Source organism: Xenopus tropicalis, chromosome 5 (genome assembly GCF_000004195.4).
Source record: "Xenopus tropicalis strain Nigerian chromosome 5, UCB_Xtro_10.0, whole genome shotgun sequence".
Taxonomy (NCBI): Eukaryota; Metazoa; Chordata; class Amphibia; order Anura; family Pipidae; genus Xenopus; species Xenopus tropicalis.
Window position 1 is genome coordinate 142,189,078 of NC_030681.2, and position 16,279 is coordinate 142,205,356.

General features: G+C 42.7%; 1 protein-coding gene across 1 annotated transcript; it reads right to left on the reverse strand.

Annotated features, from left to right (window-relative positions):
* Positions 1 to 266: 266 nt before the first annotated feature.
* On the reverse strand, positions 267 to 10,684 carry nt5c1a (5'-nucleotidase, cytosolic IA). The gene is given in 6 exon segments (NM_203765.1): positions 267 to 906; positions 1,066 to 1,250; positions 1,978 to 2,100; positions 3,340 to 3,469; positions 9,643 to 9,810; positions 10,391 to 10,684. Coding segments are annotated over 6 exon segments (1,110 nt in total). The 5' UTR covers positions 10,535 to 10,684; the 3' UTR covers positions 267 to 546.
* Positions 10,685 to 16,279: the final 5,595 nt, after the last annotated feature.

Below are 16,279 nucleotides of genomic sequence, written 5' to 3' on the forward strand. Positions count from 1 at the left end.
GCATACGATTAGTTTCTATGGTTTAAAGAATCAATGCAAACTACCCTTGTTACTATAAATCCCATAACTTTCTCATGTCCTAAACAGAAGTCTTAAGAGAATATATTAGGGAAAGATGGCAAGTAAATATTAAAATGGTATATTATATAGGGAAACACATCCAGCCGCGAACACTTTAATAGCGCTGTGCACTAAAGCCACCTGAGATAGCTACTATATGATGTTTGGGTCCTATAGATAAAAGCGGTCTGATTTTTTTTTTTTCATTGTGTTGTTAAGGAAGGGAGGAGGTCATTGTGCAAAGAAGATTAGCAATATAGGTTTGAGCTCATATCTAGGTATTTTTATGATTGCTTGTGATTCAAACTTCATAGCAATACTGATCCCAATAACCGCAAGTGATATGGCATGAAATAGAGGGTAATATAACCTGAAGGCCACTTACAACCACAATAAAATAGCATCAAATGCTATTCAGGGGGGAAATTCCTATATGAGACCTATTATAAGTTGTCACAGCAGAACGACCCTCCTAACACCATCACATTACTTCTTGTTACTCTCCTTTGGGGTTGATTTGTTGTACTTCTGGCCAATACCATAAGGTACATGTGCAGCAATGGTACCAAGGTCCTGGGCTCCCTCTATGTGAAACATCTGGTCATCAAAGAAAAGATGAGGGCGTATCTTCTCCAGAATGGGGCCCTTAGGGGCACCTGCAAGGAAGAGCGCTTCGTCGACCTCCAAACCCCAACTGCGCAAGGTCTTAAGGGCTCTGGCCCCTGAGCTTGCAGCACTTCTGGCAGTCACCAAGTAGGTTCTGATTGGGCAGTTCAAACGTGCATCTTTGGCATGGAACTTCCTTTGGAGCTTCCCCAAGGCTTCCAAGAAGCATTTCAAAGGACCCTATGGGTAACGGAAGTTATTAGTTTCAGAGCATTAAGCATCATACAGCCTGTGTGTTATTATGATGAAAATGAACTGAAAGCATCCACAACTGGATTACCTGTTCAGCTACAACTTGACAATCTGACCCAAAAGACATAGTTATATATGACATTATACCTGTGCAAGTGGCTTGTTCTCAAACGCCTTCTCGTGTTCAAAAAAGGTGTCCAGGCCGTGCTCTTTCACAATTTGCTCTGACTCATCAGAAAATAAAACGGCATCGCCATCAAATGCTACTCTTAGCTGTTTCTCTGACAGAACTGTGTCCTTCTTTGCTATAAACATGGTGGCAGCTGCAATACCTGGATGGAAAAGACACAGGTTAGCAATGTGTTGACTTCCAGTACTGGGAGTGTAACTCGACCAGAATGCACTTAAATATAGCTATAAACCCTGCCATAAAGTGTGGCTGCACTGCTGCTTTATAAGAGAAAAAAGGAGACTTAACTGCTTAATTACACTTCACAATGCAAGCACAACAATGCAATTTTGGGCACTATAATTGCCCTGCTTTAAAGTAGCCCAAACAAGTTGCACCAAAGCACTTAAAACCATCCCTACTTAATTTTTGGAATCATTTTGCAAATGTTTACAGAACGCTCCTCCTGGAACATAATCCAGAATCTGTACAAAAGTACCCAGGACCCGTGCACTTTTTTGGCCTTTTGCCACACGTTGTAGCACACCAAGAATCTGCTCCTAGAGCTCGAATCAGCGCTCTTCTCTATCTACACACAGAGCCACTGTGGTGACCCAGGCACATGGAGTGGATTTCGCCTCCAAACTGCACGAGTATGCATTTTGCACTGAAATCTGCTCCGTATGCTTGCTGGCGCAGTGGTTCGAGTATAGGGGTGGATTCTCAGCCTGAGTTTATGTCCAGGCCAACAATTGACCCATATGGCATTAGCCTAAAGAAGAGACGAGCCGATCCACAGTAGGTCATTAGCAATTTGAGTATCTGTGGGGTGCCATCTCCTTCAATACTGGGCAATGGGTTCTAGAAGTAAAATACAAACAGGCTCTTACCTTCTGCAATGGCTTCCTGAACCTTTTCTGAATCTGCCGACAGGTACAGGTTAGTTAAATAGGCCTTAAGGTAGCCAATCGGAGATTTGCCTCCAGTCAGACAGAAACGCTCAATGTTCAGGCCTATATGGAAGAGCAGAAATGTTATTATTCGGCAGGAATATGGTTTCTAGCCTAGTCTGGAACTGTGAATTTTAAACACAGCGTTAAAGAGAGAAACAACATAGACTTTTTCTGTTAGGTAAGTACTGGTTCCTGAAATGCTCAAGCTGTGTCCATCACTTTCACATCTTTCCTATAATAATAAATATTACAGCTCCATTACCCTTCGGTACATTATAGCAAACTCAGGAAGCAGCGGGCGGGTCCGTAACAATATGCACTCATGGTGTGGGCTGCTTAGGCATGCTAGCCTCTATGGGTCCTACACTTTCCTCTGCAGCTGGTACTGAATCACAAATTTCCATCATTGTGGGGGAGTACTGGACACTGTAATTTAACAACAGCTGGAGTAACCATGTTCAGTAGTTCTGATATCAAGAGTTACTGATAACACCTTACTATATCTCACATACAGAGCTTTATTACACTCTATTTCATAACTGCCACCCCTTCCCATAACGCCATCTTCCATTAATATTCACCCAGTCCTACAACATCTGCCCCTTTCCTGACACCCTTTTGCATTACTATTGGCACTAACACAATTCTACAGCCCCTTACAAGCATTGATGCAGAACTTTCTCTATGCTTCTCTGTTCTTATCCTGCTAAGGATAAACTGGGGGTTAAACCAGTCATCTCTAAACACTATGGAATGTTATTCTGGAAGACATGACATAGGTGTCATGATAAAAGTCTTCTGCAAGACCACCCTGGGGGCAGAGGCATTTCCTAGTTATGTACCCCCCCCCCCCCCCCCACTCCACCTCTTTGTTTTATCTACTGACCTTAAACGTTCTGCTGAAATCTCTTCACAGCTGCCTGCAGAGCCGTTTTTATTTTAACTCCACACACATATCCCACTGACAAGCAAGGCTTTTGATCATTACTCATGGGCTGAGAAATCTGCACCTAATCCTTCTGTTAGACAACTGTATCTCATAGGGGGCTTTAAATGGGGGCTTGAGCAAAGGAGGTGGGAGAAGGCAGAAAAGAGCCTGCCTTTCCTGCTTGACAGGTTAAATCTACTGGTGCTGGGACTGGACATTTATGCTGAAAGCTGAAAAATATGTGACTTGTCACCCAGGCTCTGACACATGCAAATAAACAGAGAAGCTGCCTGGGATGGGTTGGAAGGAGCAAATGCTTCTCCTCACTGTGGTGGCAAATACACACACAGGATATTATTTATTTTACTAACCGTAGTGATTGATGCTGTTTATGAGCCGCACTCCAACCTGGGCGTGGTTGTTCGTCATTAGCACGATATCAAACAGCTCCTCGCTGTCAGGGTAGAGCTCTCGGAGCTGGTTATTAACTTCTTCCACAGCCTAAGGGGGCATCAAAGAAGAAAATAGATATGATTAATAAGCACTATACCGGCAATCCCACAGCCCCAGTCCCTTCACAGAGGCTATTATCCCCCCACTGCTACTATAGGCACGATCTCTCCCTACTATACCGGCTATCCCACAGCCACAGTCCCTTCCCACAGGCTATTATCCCCCCACAGCTACTATAGGCACCATCTCTCCCTACTATACCTGCTATCCCACAGCCACAGTCCCTTCCCAGAGGCTATTATCCCCCCACTGCTACTATAGGCACCATCTCTCCCTACTATACCTGCTATCCCACAGCCACAGTCCCTTCCCAGAGGCTATTATCCCCCCACTGCTACTATAGGCACCATCTCTCCCTACTATACCAGCTATCCCACAGCCCCAGTCCCTTCCCAGAGGCTATTATCCCCCCACTGCTACTATAGGCACCATCTCTCCCTACTATACCTGCTATCCTACAGCCACAGTCCCTTCCCAGAGGCTATTATCCCCCCACTGCTACTATAGGCACCATCTTTCCCTACTATACCGGCTATCCCACAGCCCCAGTCCCTTCCCAGAGGCTATTATCCCCCCACTGCTACTATAGGCACCATCTCTCCCTACTATACCTGCTATCCCACAGCCACAGTCCCTTCCCAGAGGCTATTATCCCCCCCACTGCTACTATAGGCACCATCTCTCCCTACTATACCTGCTATCCCACAGCCACAGTCCCTTCCCAGAGGCTATTATCCCATTGCTGTTACAGGCACAATCTCCCGAGTTAGATTCTAGCCTGAGGAATGGAATTTTGGGGAGATTAGTCGTCCCGCGACAAGGGAAATTTGTCGCATAGCGACTAATCTCCCTGTCTGTCACAGCCCTTATACTGTATGTCAGAATTATCATCACAAACCTAATTGTTTAATATATTTATTACTGTGTAAACAACCCCAGATTTTGAGATGATTTAACATTAAAACTATGGATTTTAAAAACAAAACATCAGAATTAGGATAGTAAATTCTATAGAGCAGGGCTCTTGTTAACTCCTGTATCAATAAGTATTTCTTTATTTACAGAGCTGCAGAATATGGGTGCTTTATAGATACACGTATAATAATACTACAATAATAACGTATTGCATTTCGTAGAAAGCAATAACGGCTAGATGTAGACACCTGAATGAGGACTAAATTGAGCTGCTGATGAGGTCTTTTCCCAACAGGTCTGAATAGGTCTTCATTGTGATCTGATGGCCCATGGGTTAAACCAGTGCTGTCCAACATATATCAAGTAGTGGGCCAATTACTGTAATTCTCATATAGCATGTTTGGTTAAACAATGAAATTAGCCCAATGTGGCCCAGCACATAGATGGTCAAATCAGCAAATGGTGATGCTGATGATGGTGGTGATGCTGTTTGAAAATGTATGGATGCTGCTTTTGAGCAAATGAAAGAAGTATGAGCCACAACTACACCTCACTTCTCTGACATTGAGCCCCACAAATGGATTAATCTTATTTGGCTAAATTATATCATCTTCAACTGTCTAACCCAGAGGCCAATATGATTATTTTGCTTTGTGGCTTTTCAGGTTCTTCCCCCTTTAGAGGCCATGTTCCAATATCTTGCACTGATGAGATCTAAGGAGATCAAAATATTCACATAACATGGCAGCTCTGAAACCAGTGCAGTTAGCAACAGAATTTAATAATTAGCCCTGTAGCATCATCTTATATAACAGGCCAACCTCATTTTCTGATTGATAATTTCTGATGACACCTAAGCTCAGTTTTTCAACTGCTGCTCAGAGCCCACTGAGTATGTGCAGTGTCACTGACACTCCTAACAGAATCCAAAATGAGGAGCTCCTGTGACAACTGTAAAGACCTATATCATTACTTTTATAGAGAAAAGCAAAACTTTTGGCAAGTACAGTCCGTTTAACATATAAAATATGGCATTTTTAGCCATATTCATTTTTAGGGTTTAGTTCTCCTTTAACCCTCAGGCACATCACAAGACACCCTGCTGCACCACAGATTTCTAAATATTAATTTCTAAAAAAGAGACTGCAACTTTAACAGCTCTAAGTGTGATGACCCCACTTCAGTTACTTTGAACTAAAATTCCACATTTATGGGAGTTTTAGTAAACAAACCCTGAGTGACAGACAATTGAAACTATTATGTTGTACAGAGCTGCGGAATATGTTGGTGCTCTATAAATAAGCTGTATTAAAAATGTGTGACGAGCAGTTCCCTCTTTCACTTTTGGGCCAGGATTGCACAGAGACAAAGCTGGTAAAGTAGAAAGGGAATATGATTCTCACGTGTAAATGAAGTGAAATCGGCCCAGAGTGATGCACAGTTCTGCTCACACAGGCCAGGATCTGGCTGATGCATTCCTGCTATTTGCTATTTTGGTCTCCCCCTCCCCTGTTAAACCAATCTGGCTGGGGGCAAACACAGTAAATTCTTCTAAAAAAAAAAAAAACAAAAGTCAACAGAGGCCTGAACTGTGAGTGCAGAGAATCCACCAGGGAGCGGCTAGTGACTCCCCCGTCTGTCCCGGCCCAGAAGCCACAGGAGTTTCCCAGTGACTCACAAAAGTGAAACCACTCAGCTACTTCCATGTGAAAATAAACCCAATTGCTATAAATGATCAGTGAAACTTTAGCAAGGCATACATACTAAGATATGCTAACTTTATTAGGCCACCATTTAAGTGCACCAAATATTGACTATATAAATGGTTTTGCCACGGCCAATGACTAAATCATAATGGAGGCCGAGGGGGGAAAGCCACATCAGTGACAATGCAGACTGATGGAAATTTGTAACTCACCCAACAGATATATGGTTAATTTTCCGTGAGATATCGGTCAGGGGAGGCCCCGTACAGGCCCTGAACTGAGATTGAAAATAGGTCCTGTCATTTTAAAGGGGAACTCAAGCTTTCAAACATAAATTGTTAAAGAGCCCCACACAACACTGAAACCCCTAATATACCTATCACTGTAATCTATTCCTTCAATAAGTATGAATAAATATCATTTTTATATGCTGAAATCCAGCTGCAAAACAGTTCTCCTCTATCTGCATCATTTAAAATCCTGGCAGGGGAGGAGGAACTAAAACATTGATGTTACAAATTGTAACAACTTCTCCACTGCTTACAGCATGCAGCAACTACTTAACCCACGATGCATTGCACTGTGATGTTCCTTTCCTTATTGATATCACGTGTGCAGGGAATTGTGGGATTGGGAGGATGCAGGCTGAAGGCAGGCTGAGGACAGGCGACTACTGTTACATTTTATTTGAGTCACAAAGTAGTCAGCCAGATCAGCAGGGGAACAGGGGGCGGGGCTTAGGGAACTGTTCCAAACCATATTATTACATTTAAAATCACGAAAAGGCTGCATATTTTTTAATTGATGTACATGACAAAGTTGCTTAAAATTATGTTTACTTTTCAAAAAGCTTCAGTTGTGTTTGGATGGAGTTTCCCTTTAAGTACACTTAGGCCCAAACATCCCCTGGCAGCCCCATGGCATCTTCCGACAGCCTCTCCGGAATTTGCAAGAATGAACAGATTACCAGTCCGGGCCTATACACATGGCAATTAGAGCGATGGACTAGGCAGTCCTGTTCCCCTGTCACCACTCAAAATGCAAAGCTCCCTGGTAGTGACAAGCGAACCTCTACGTAAAATGGTTTTTGAGAGAAGCCTGCCTATCACACTAAGGGGCTGATTTACTAATCCACGAATCTGAATGAGAAAAATTCGGATTGGAAAACGAAAATTTTGCGACTTTTTTGTATATTTTTGCGATTTTTTTCGTCGCCATTACGACTTTTTCGTAAATTGTCGCGACTTTCGTTACCGCTACAACTTGCGCAAATTGTCGCGTCTTTTTCATAGCTGCAAAATACCGATCATTACGAAAAAACGCATTCGGACGCTTTTCGGACGTTCGTGGATTAGTAAATGTGCCCCTAAGTGTTCTGACTGCCGCTGTTTTATACCAGATGACAGCTGTGATTAAGAAGTGCCAAACTCAATGGCTCAATATACTATCCCCTTATTTGTTTACATACAGGCAGAGGTATTTTGTGGGTGAATGATTATTTACTGACTGTTAGAACATCATCATTCTGTAAATGTGTTTTAATTGGTGCCCTAAGGTGCAGATATATTGCAACACATATACTCCTCCCTTTATTTATTGTTATATAAGGTTGGATTTCCCAATCAAGAAGTAAGGTGTGCAAGGAGAAATGACTCCTTCCCTTCCATCAGAAGAACAATGGCTGCTACACCCAGTTGCAGAAATGGTTATATATCTGCAAATGTTAAAATGCATCCTCCAATATACATGTAACCCGTGTTACTGCCCCTTTAAAAACATTAATGTAATAAAATGTAATGTGTCACCCACAGCAACCAATCAGTAAATAGCATTTAATGGGCATCTGTTTATAAATAAGCACCTCACTGGTTTCCATGGGCAACTTTTATTACTTTAACAGGTTTTTTTAAAGGGTTTGTAGAAAAAAAATTGTATTGTGGGGTTTAATGAAAGAAATGACATTCAACTTTCCAACAATACATGACAAGAATTTAGTAAGGGATATAAAGTTATGTGTAAATGTAATGTCAGTAGCAATTATACAGTATTTTCAATAATGTTTAACTTGTTTAAATGTTGCTTGGAATTACATATTCTTTAATTCAAGTTTTTTTTATCTGCTTTAATTCTTTATAACCTTTCCTATTACAGCTAATTATTTTTTTAAACCAGTACAATATGGAATTAGCAAGAAGAGATGACAAGCCGTGTATACAGCATTAATCGCCCCAAATTGGCTTACCCCACAGTATCTAAGGAAGGGTTTATTATCCATGGAAATTAAATGGAGTGTTTACTTAGGGCACTATAGGAAATGGCATATTTCAAAGCTTTGTGGATAATGGGTTTCCAGATTATAGATCCCATAACAGAACAACAATCGCAACTTGTAGAAAGGAAGTGACAGTGACATTAGATTATGTAACATGGCCTTAAGAAGATGGTGCAAGCTATGTCCCTGTGCCCCTACCACATCCTATTCAAGTAGGGATAGTTTTTGTAGCAAAAAGAAAATTAAATGAGCATCCCCTCTGTCCTACCCAGCAGGAAGCACATTCTCTTATTATCCACAGTTGGACATTTTTATATGTACGGTGTCTGTTAATGTTTCATCACATAATACAGGAAGTTGGGTGTCCGTGCCCTTTTCACCTGTGTTATAACTGTAACAATGTGAGGAATCTGCCCTGCCCAACTCCCTGCTAAGGGGCATTTGGAGGGAGGGGTAAGAGAAACTGGGCTGTAAATATATATATAAGGCATTTCCACACAGTCCCTACATGGCAGGAACAATCAAATAGCACAGGTTGATGCTTTTGCCAGTTTTTTGGGGTTTTTTTTGGATTTGGCTAGAATGCTGTGTAGTCAACAGCCAGAATGCTGAGCAATGAAGCAGGCACCCCGGCCTATAAAATGCAGCAACTTGGTGCAATGGTTAGTATTGCTACCTTGCACTGTAGGGGGCCCTATGTTAAAGGGGTGGTTCACCTTCAGGATAATCTTCTTAAATTGCTGTGAATATGTTGGGGCTATATAAAGAAGAAGAAGAACAAACAGAGGCAGAGGCTGCAAGCGTGGGAACTGTCAGCAGGGAACCTGTCAGTCTGTAACTTTTATCTGTCTGACTTGGGCTATTGTTTTGGGTGTGCTGGGTTACGGAATGCTAACTTTATCAGACAGTGTGCATTAAATGCGGAAATGCGCATTTCCAAGTCATACTATGTGCCATAAACACACAACTGGGGATGTTTTGTTATTATACAACACAATGAATGCTCTTGACACTTTGAATTACATATATTGAATGAGCCATTGTAGTACAGCCAACTGACACTCCCTTCCCAAATAAAATGGCAGGAGCTACCGGGCTCATGACAGTTTCAGCCAATCCTCCTATAGACACTGATACAGCTGATTTAGGAATACAACCCAATTAACTTTTCCAGGGGGGGGGGGCCTGGTTTGATAGATGGACATGTCAATGTACCCCTACAAAGGAGAAGGCAAAGCCTTGTTTTACAGGCAGGCACCACCATTTACCTTTACAAAGGGGAAGGCAGGCCCAGTTTTCAGGGGCTCAGTCTCATGGTCCTGCTGATATTGCACGTACTTCTCTACTCCCAGCTGCTCGTATATCTTCCTCTCCTCCACCATATTAAACAGGGTCCTGGAGGAGACGGCAATGGTAATGGCATTCTGCGGCTTGGGCTAAAACATAAAAGAAATGTTTAGCAGTTTTATCGACTACTAGTTCATGGGGAACCCACTGGGCCCAACACGGAACTTTTACTTTCTGTGCAGTGTTATGCATAATGTTTTTTCCCTTTAATGATTTCCCTGACTATTGGCCAGTCCATGCTATTCTCTATCTAACATTTGAGAGTTGGATAATTATAACACAATTACATAAAGATGTTGAAGTTCTTGTGCATGCTAAAAAATAAAATCTCTCTAAAAGGGCCGGATCTGGCAATTGGGCCTCCAGCTGTTCTACCCTGGCCTAGATAATGTAATGTATTACAATTACTGCTTCAAATCATTTTTAAAAGTGCCACTTATTAAATACTACAGGAAACTCCTTCTTGAACTACAACTCCCATCAGCCCCTGGCCACACCCACAGTACTACTATCACCATGAAAGTCAATTTGGGACCTGGAGTGCAACAGCTGGGGGCAGTAGGCTGGAAGTTCCTTCTATCTCCTGCTACAGTGGCTGCTGGGAGATGTAGTCCAGGGAGCCAATGGTAGAAGGCCTGGCTTCCCATAACGTGGGGCCGCAGTACTTACTAGCCTAGGCTTCTTCTTGGGGGCCAGTTTGTCATAGAAGGCCTTGGCGTCCTTAGGATCTTCGCTTTGCACTACATTGGACACCTCCTGTTTGGACGGTGAAGTCGGTGCGACAGAGGTATTCCCTGCGGCAATGTCGCTCATGCTTCTCCCCTGGGCGTTGCTGGCGGGGGACGGGACCTTTGGGTTGCTGCGGCTGGCGGGGCAGTTGCCCTTTAGTCGACCTGATGGAGCCGGAGTAGTAGTTCGTACCTGAGGAAGGAGGAGATGGGCTGGGTACAGATACTATCAGTGTATCATCCCATTCACTGTTATTACCCAGGCTTACAGGAACTGGATGCGCAGTCCCCTCCCACCGACTCGCACTCTCACTGCCTGGCAACTCCCAGCACTGTATGAGCGTCCGGTTGTGCCGCTTGTCTGTACCCTTGCCTCAGGCTTGGGATGGGCGCTACTAGCTGTCACCTCATGTAACCATCAGCCACTGCCCTACAGCCCGCCTGGAACCTCTCTCACCCACATTTACCCCCACATTTACCTCACTCCCCATCAGCAGCCCGGGCTGTAACACTGCACTTCCGCCCAAACATGTTACCTCACGCAGATCTACCATACTCCCCCATAGCAGCCTGTACTTCCAGCAATATATGCTGCAACCTAGACTTCTGTCATCTGTACACCCTGTACTGTGTCACCCTAAGAGCTCTGGCACACGGGGAGATTAGTCGCCCGCGACAAATCTCCCGTGTCTTGGGCGACTAATCTCCCCGGATTGCCATCCCACCGGCGAAAATGTAAATCGCCGGTGGGATGGCAGGTGATGGCAACTCTGGGAGATTAGTCGCCTGAGACACGGGAGATTTGTCGCAGGCGACTAATCTCCCCGTGTGCCAGAGCCCTAAAGGTGGCGACACACGTGGCGATTTGCGATCTTTACAATCGGCCACACACTTTTCAGACGCCTTCTATGGCACCCGATCAAAATCTTTTAACCCGCCCGATCGGCGAGTCGACCGATATCAGCAGCTTCCTGCGATATCGGTTGACTCGCCGACTTGCCATAAACACACTGAATATCGTACGAAACGAGGTTTCATACGATATTATCGGTGCGTGTATGGCCAGCTAAAGGTGGCCACACACGTGGCGATCTGACGATCTCGCACGAAACATCGTCAGATCCGCCACACACCGTTCAGGGCTGAAATGGCAGATAAGGAGGTAGAAACAATAGGATTTCTACCTCCTGCCGATTCAGCCCTGACGGCAGATTTTGCTCAGGCGCCTTCTATGGCACCCGATCAAAATCTTTTAACTGGCCCGATCAGCGAGTCGACCGATATCAGCAGCTTCCTGCGATACCAGTCGACTCGCGGACTTGCCATACACGCACCGAATATCGTACGAAACGAGGTTTCATACAATATTATCGGTGCGTGTATGGCCAGCTTAATGTGTTTATTATTTGGTCGCACAAACTTATCAGCTTCCCTGGTTTTATCTTGTAATCTATACAGCTTCTATTGTACTGTACTGCCACCCAAATATTGCCCTGCCTGGCCTGTTCCTTAAGTGGCCATACATGTAAAGGTCTGCTCGCATGGCGATGTTGCCAAGTGAGGGGATCTTCTCCCGATATCCCCACCTACGGGTGGGAGATATGGGGTGAATTCAGACTAATTCGGTTGATTGGCTCTGGGGCCAAACGATCGAATTAGAACACCGGTAATAATAGGCAAAATCGGTTCGGGAACCACATCAACGAGCCAATGCAGTCCCCGATCCGACCAAATTTTTTAACCTGCCCGATTGAGATCTGGCCCGTCGTTTGTGCCCCTACACGGGCCGATTAGCTGCCGAATCTGTCTAAGGGACTGATATCGGCAGCTACATTCGGCCCATGTATGGTCACCTTTACAATAATGCCACTCAGATTTGCAAATGATCTGCTGGGTGTATATGTACAACTCTTAAGTTTGTATCTAAGGGACAGGTTTATTAAAATGTGAGATTAGAGTGTAATACATAAAAAAAAGTCACTCTATTCATTCCTATGGGATTTTTAGAAGCGTATTTATCAGACGTTGGACTCTAACTTTTATCAGTTGATAAATATGCTTCTAAAGATACCATAGGAATTAATAGAACGTGGATGAGTTTTTATGTAATAGGCTGTAAACTCACATTTTCATAAATCTGTCCATTAGATACAAGCTAAAAATAGCCCCTTTAGTGTACTGTCACCCCCAACTTGTTACTGTACTGTCCACATAGCCAGTGTCACTGGGTGCTAAATACTCAACACCCATTCCCCCTCATCATAATGAATTTACTGCCTGCATATTCTCACCTAAATACCAGAACCTTTTGTATTAATGTCATGTTATATTAATACTATGCCACCTAAGGCTGCTGGAGCATACACGGAGGGGGCAGAAAGTTGTAGTGCAACAATAAGTAAGTAGCAGCAGATTGCTCATCTTTGGCAAAAAAATATTGTTTTAGGGTGTACACTTTTATAAATAAACACAAGGGAGCTTTGATTTATGGAATCTTTGTCATTAGTTCTACTTTATAATTTGTGAGTCAGTTTTACACATATGTAGGGCGTATATTAACATCATATCTTTATAAACAGGCCCTTTGTGGTGTCACAGACCTGTGTCCCCCTCAGAGGAAGCCAGTGTCAGCAAACTGAGGGGTGTAAGAATGTTTTCCACTGGTTTACAATTATAGAGGGCAGTATCAGCTGCTCAGTTATTTTTGCTTCCTATTTAGAGCCTTCCTTTCCTTGTATAGTTTACATGTCCCAATAATGCCAAAGTCCCCCCCCCACCAGCAATTCTAAATTAAGCCCTAACCAGGACTGACCAAATCCTGTACTGATTTGATTTAAAGGAACAGTAACACCAAAAAATGAAAGTGTATAAAAATAATTAATATATTATGTACTATTGCCCTGCACTGGTAAAAGTTGTGTGTTTTCTTCATAAACACTACTGCAGTTATATAAATACCTTGCTGTGTAGCCATGGGGGCAGCCATTTAAATTGAAAAAAGGAGAAAAGGCACAGGTAACTAAGCAGATAACAGATAAGTAGCATAGATTCCCATTGTATTCTACACAGTTTATCTGGTATCTTCTTATGTAACCTGTGCCTTTTCTCCCTCTTTCAATTTAAATGGTTGCCCCCATGGCTACACAGCAGCTATTTCTATTAACTATAGTAGTCTTTCTGAAGCAAACACTCAACTTTTACCAGTGCAGGGCAACAGTACATTATATTTTAATTTTTTTAAAACATTTTTATTTTTTAGTGTTACTGTTCCTTTAACCTTTAACTCCAGTTTTGACCTTAGTTCTTTGACCTTAGATCTTTAAGGCTACTGTGGCCTGAGGATTTTACTCTGGTGTGAAAGAATTTCAGAGGGGGCTTTAATGTGGAAGAGCTATACTGTAGTAATAAAACAATTGGGAACTGTAACTTTTTTTAAATAATATAATTTTTGTACCCCATTTTTCTTTGCATTTGTTCACTTTTTATATATACTTGGGAATACGTTTTGGTTTATTAACATAGGACTTAGTAGAGTCAATGAAATCTAGTAAATAAACATAAGGTGCTTGTGGGATGCCTTGGGCATGCATAAAAGCAATGCAGCATAGTCATTCAGTTCAGCATAAGGCAACTGCATCAATGTCACCACATACACTGAGGCCACTGGGAGCAACATCAAAGGGGATGGTGAGGAACATGTTGCTCACAAACTGCTGGTTGGGGATCACTGCTGTAAGCCATCGCAATCCCTTTCTTTTGTGTCGGTCATAGTAGGCATCTCTGTCATATAAGTCTCCTAGTTTTAAGGCCTGCTTGTGTCCAGAAGGATAGTGATAAGTATTTAATCTGTTCCTCTAGATTGCAGAGCTGAGCAAGAGCAACTGGGGTCTAGTGAAGATAACTATTGTTTTCACAGTTTGCCAGACTATTAGTGATGCTCTGGTTGGTATTGGTAACTATGCTATATCTGATTGCTTATGTTTTCCTTTTGAACATAAATGTGCTGTCAGATTACATGCAAACAGTTGTTTGTATAGCTGGAGTTCAGTGTTTACACAGCTCTTGCTTGCTGGTGCTAAATGCCAACCAGCCAATTGGTCCAATATGGTAACTCTGTAACATGCTTGAATGTGGGGACATTCTGAGCCTGCTTTCTTTTTGTATATTGGTCGATAATTTAAACATTTAGTGCTTTCTTTCAGAAAGATTCCGGTGTGCACTGCAGTGTTTACAGTCCTAGTGAGGTGTGGGGCTAATATGTTAGCAAATGTTTTATACAGTGGTGTGAAAAACTATTTGCCCCCTTCCTGATTTCTTATTCTTTTGCATGTTTGTCACACTTAAATGTTTCTGATCATCAAACACATTTAACTATTAGTCAAAGATAACACAAGTAAACACAAAATGCAGTTTTTAAATGAGGGTTATTATTATTTAGGGAGAAAAAAAATCCAAACCTACATGGCCCTGTGTGAAAAAGTAATTGCCCCCTGAACCTAATAACTGGTTGGGCCACCCTTAGCAGCTATAACTGCAATCAAGCGTTTGCGATAACTTGCAACGAGTCTTTTACAGCGCTCTGGAGGAATTTTGGCCCACTCATCTTTGCAGAATTGTTGTAATTCAGCTTTATTTGAGGGTTTTCTAGCATGAACCGCCTTTTTAAGGTCATGCCACAACATCTCAATAGGATTCAGGTCAGGACTTTGACTAGGCCACTCCAAAGTCTTCATTTTGTTTTTCTTCAGCCATTCAGAGGTGGATTTGCTGGTTTGTTTTGGGTCATTGTCCTGCTGCAGCACCCAAGATCGCTTCAGCTTGAGTTGACGAACAGATGGCCGGACATTCTCCTTCAGGATTTTTTGGTAGACAGTAGAATTCATGGTTCCATCTATCACAGCAAGCCTTCCAGGTCCTGAAGCAGCAAAACAACCCCAGACCATCACACTACCACCACCATATTTTACTGTTGGTATGATGTTCTTTTTCTGAAATGCTGTGTTACTTTTACGCCAGATGTAACGGGACACGCACCTTCCAAAAAGTTCAACTTTGGTCTCGTCGGTCCACAAGGTATTTTCCCAAAAGTCTTGGCAATCATTGAGATGTTTTTTAGCAAAATTGAGACGAGCCATAATGTTCTTTTTGCTTAAAAGTGGTTTGCGCCTTGGAAATCTGCCATGCAGGCCGTTTTTGCCCAGTCTCTTTCTTATGGTGGAGTCGTGAACACTGACCTTAATTGAGGCAAGTGAGGCCTGCAGTTCTTTAGATGTTGTCCTGGGGTCTTTTGTGGTCTCTCGGATGAGTTGTCTCTGCGCTCTTGGGGAAATTTTGGTCGGCCGGCCACTCCTGGGAAGGTTCACCACTGTTCCATGTTTTTGCCATTTGTGGATAATGGCTCTTACTGTGGTTCGCTGGAGTCCCAAAGCTTTAGAAATGGCTTTATAACCTTTACCAGACTGATAGATCTCAATTACTTTTGTTCTCATTTGTTAATGAATTTCTTTGGATCTTGGCATGATGTCTAGCTTTTGAGGTGCTTTTGGTCTACTTCTCTGTGTCAGGTAGCTCCTATTTAAGTGATTTCTTGATTGAAACAGGTGTGGCAGTAATCAGGCCTGGGGGTGACTACAGAAATTGATATTGAAATTGAAAATTGAAATTGATAAACCACAGTTAAGTCATTTTTTAACAAGGGGGGCAATCACTTTTTCACACAGGGCCATGTAGATTTGGAGTTTTTTTTCTCCCTTAATAACGTAAACCTTCATTTAAAAACTGCATTTTGTGTTCAATTATGTTATCTTTGACTAACAGTTAATGGTTTTTG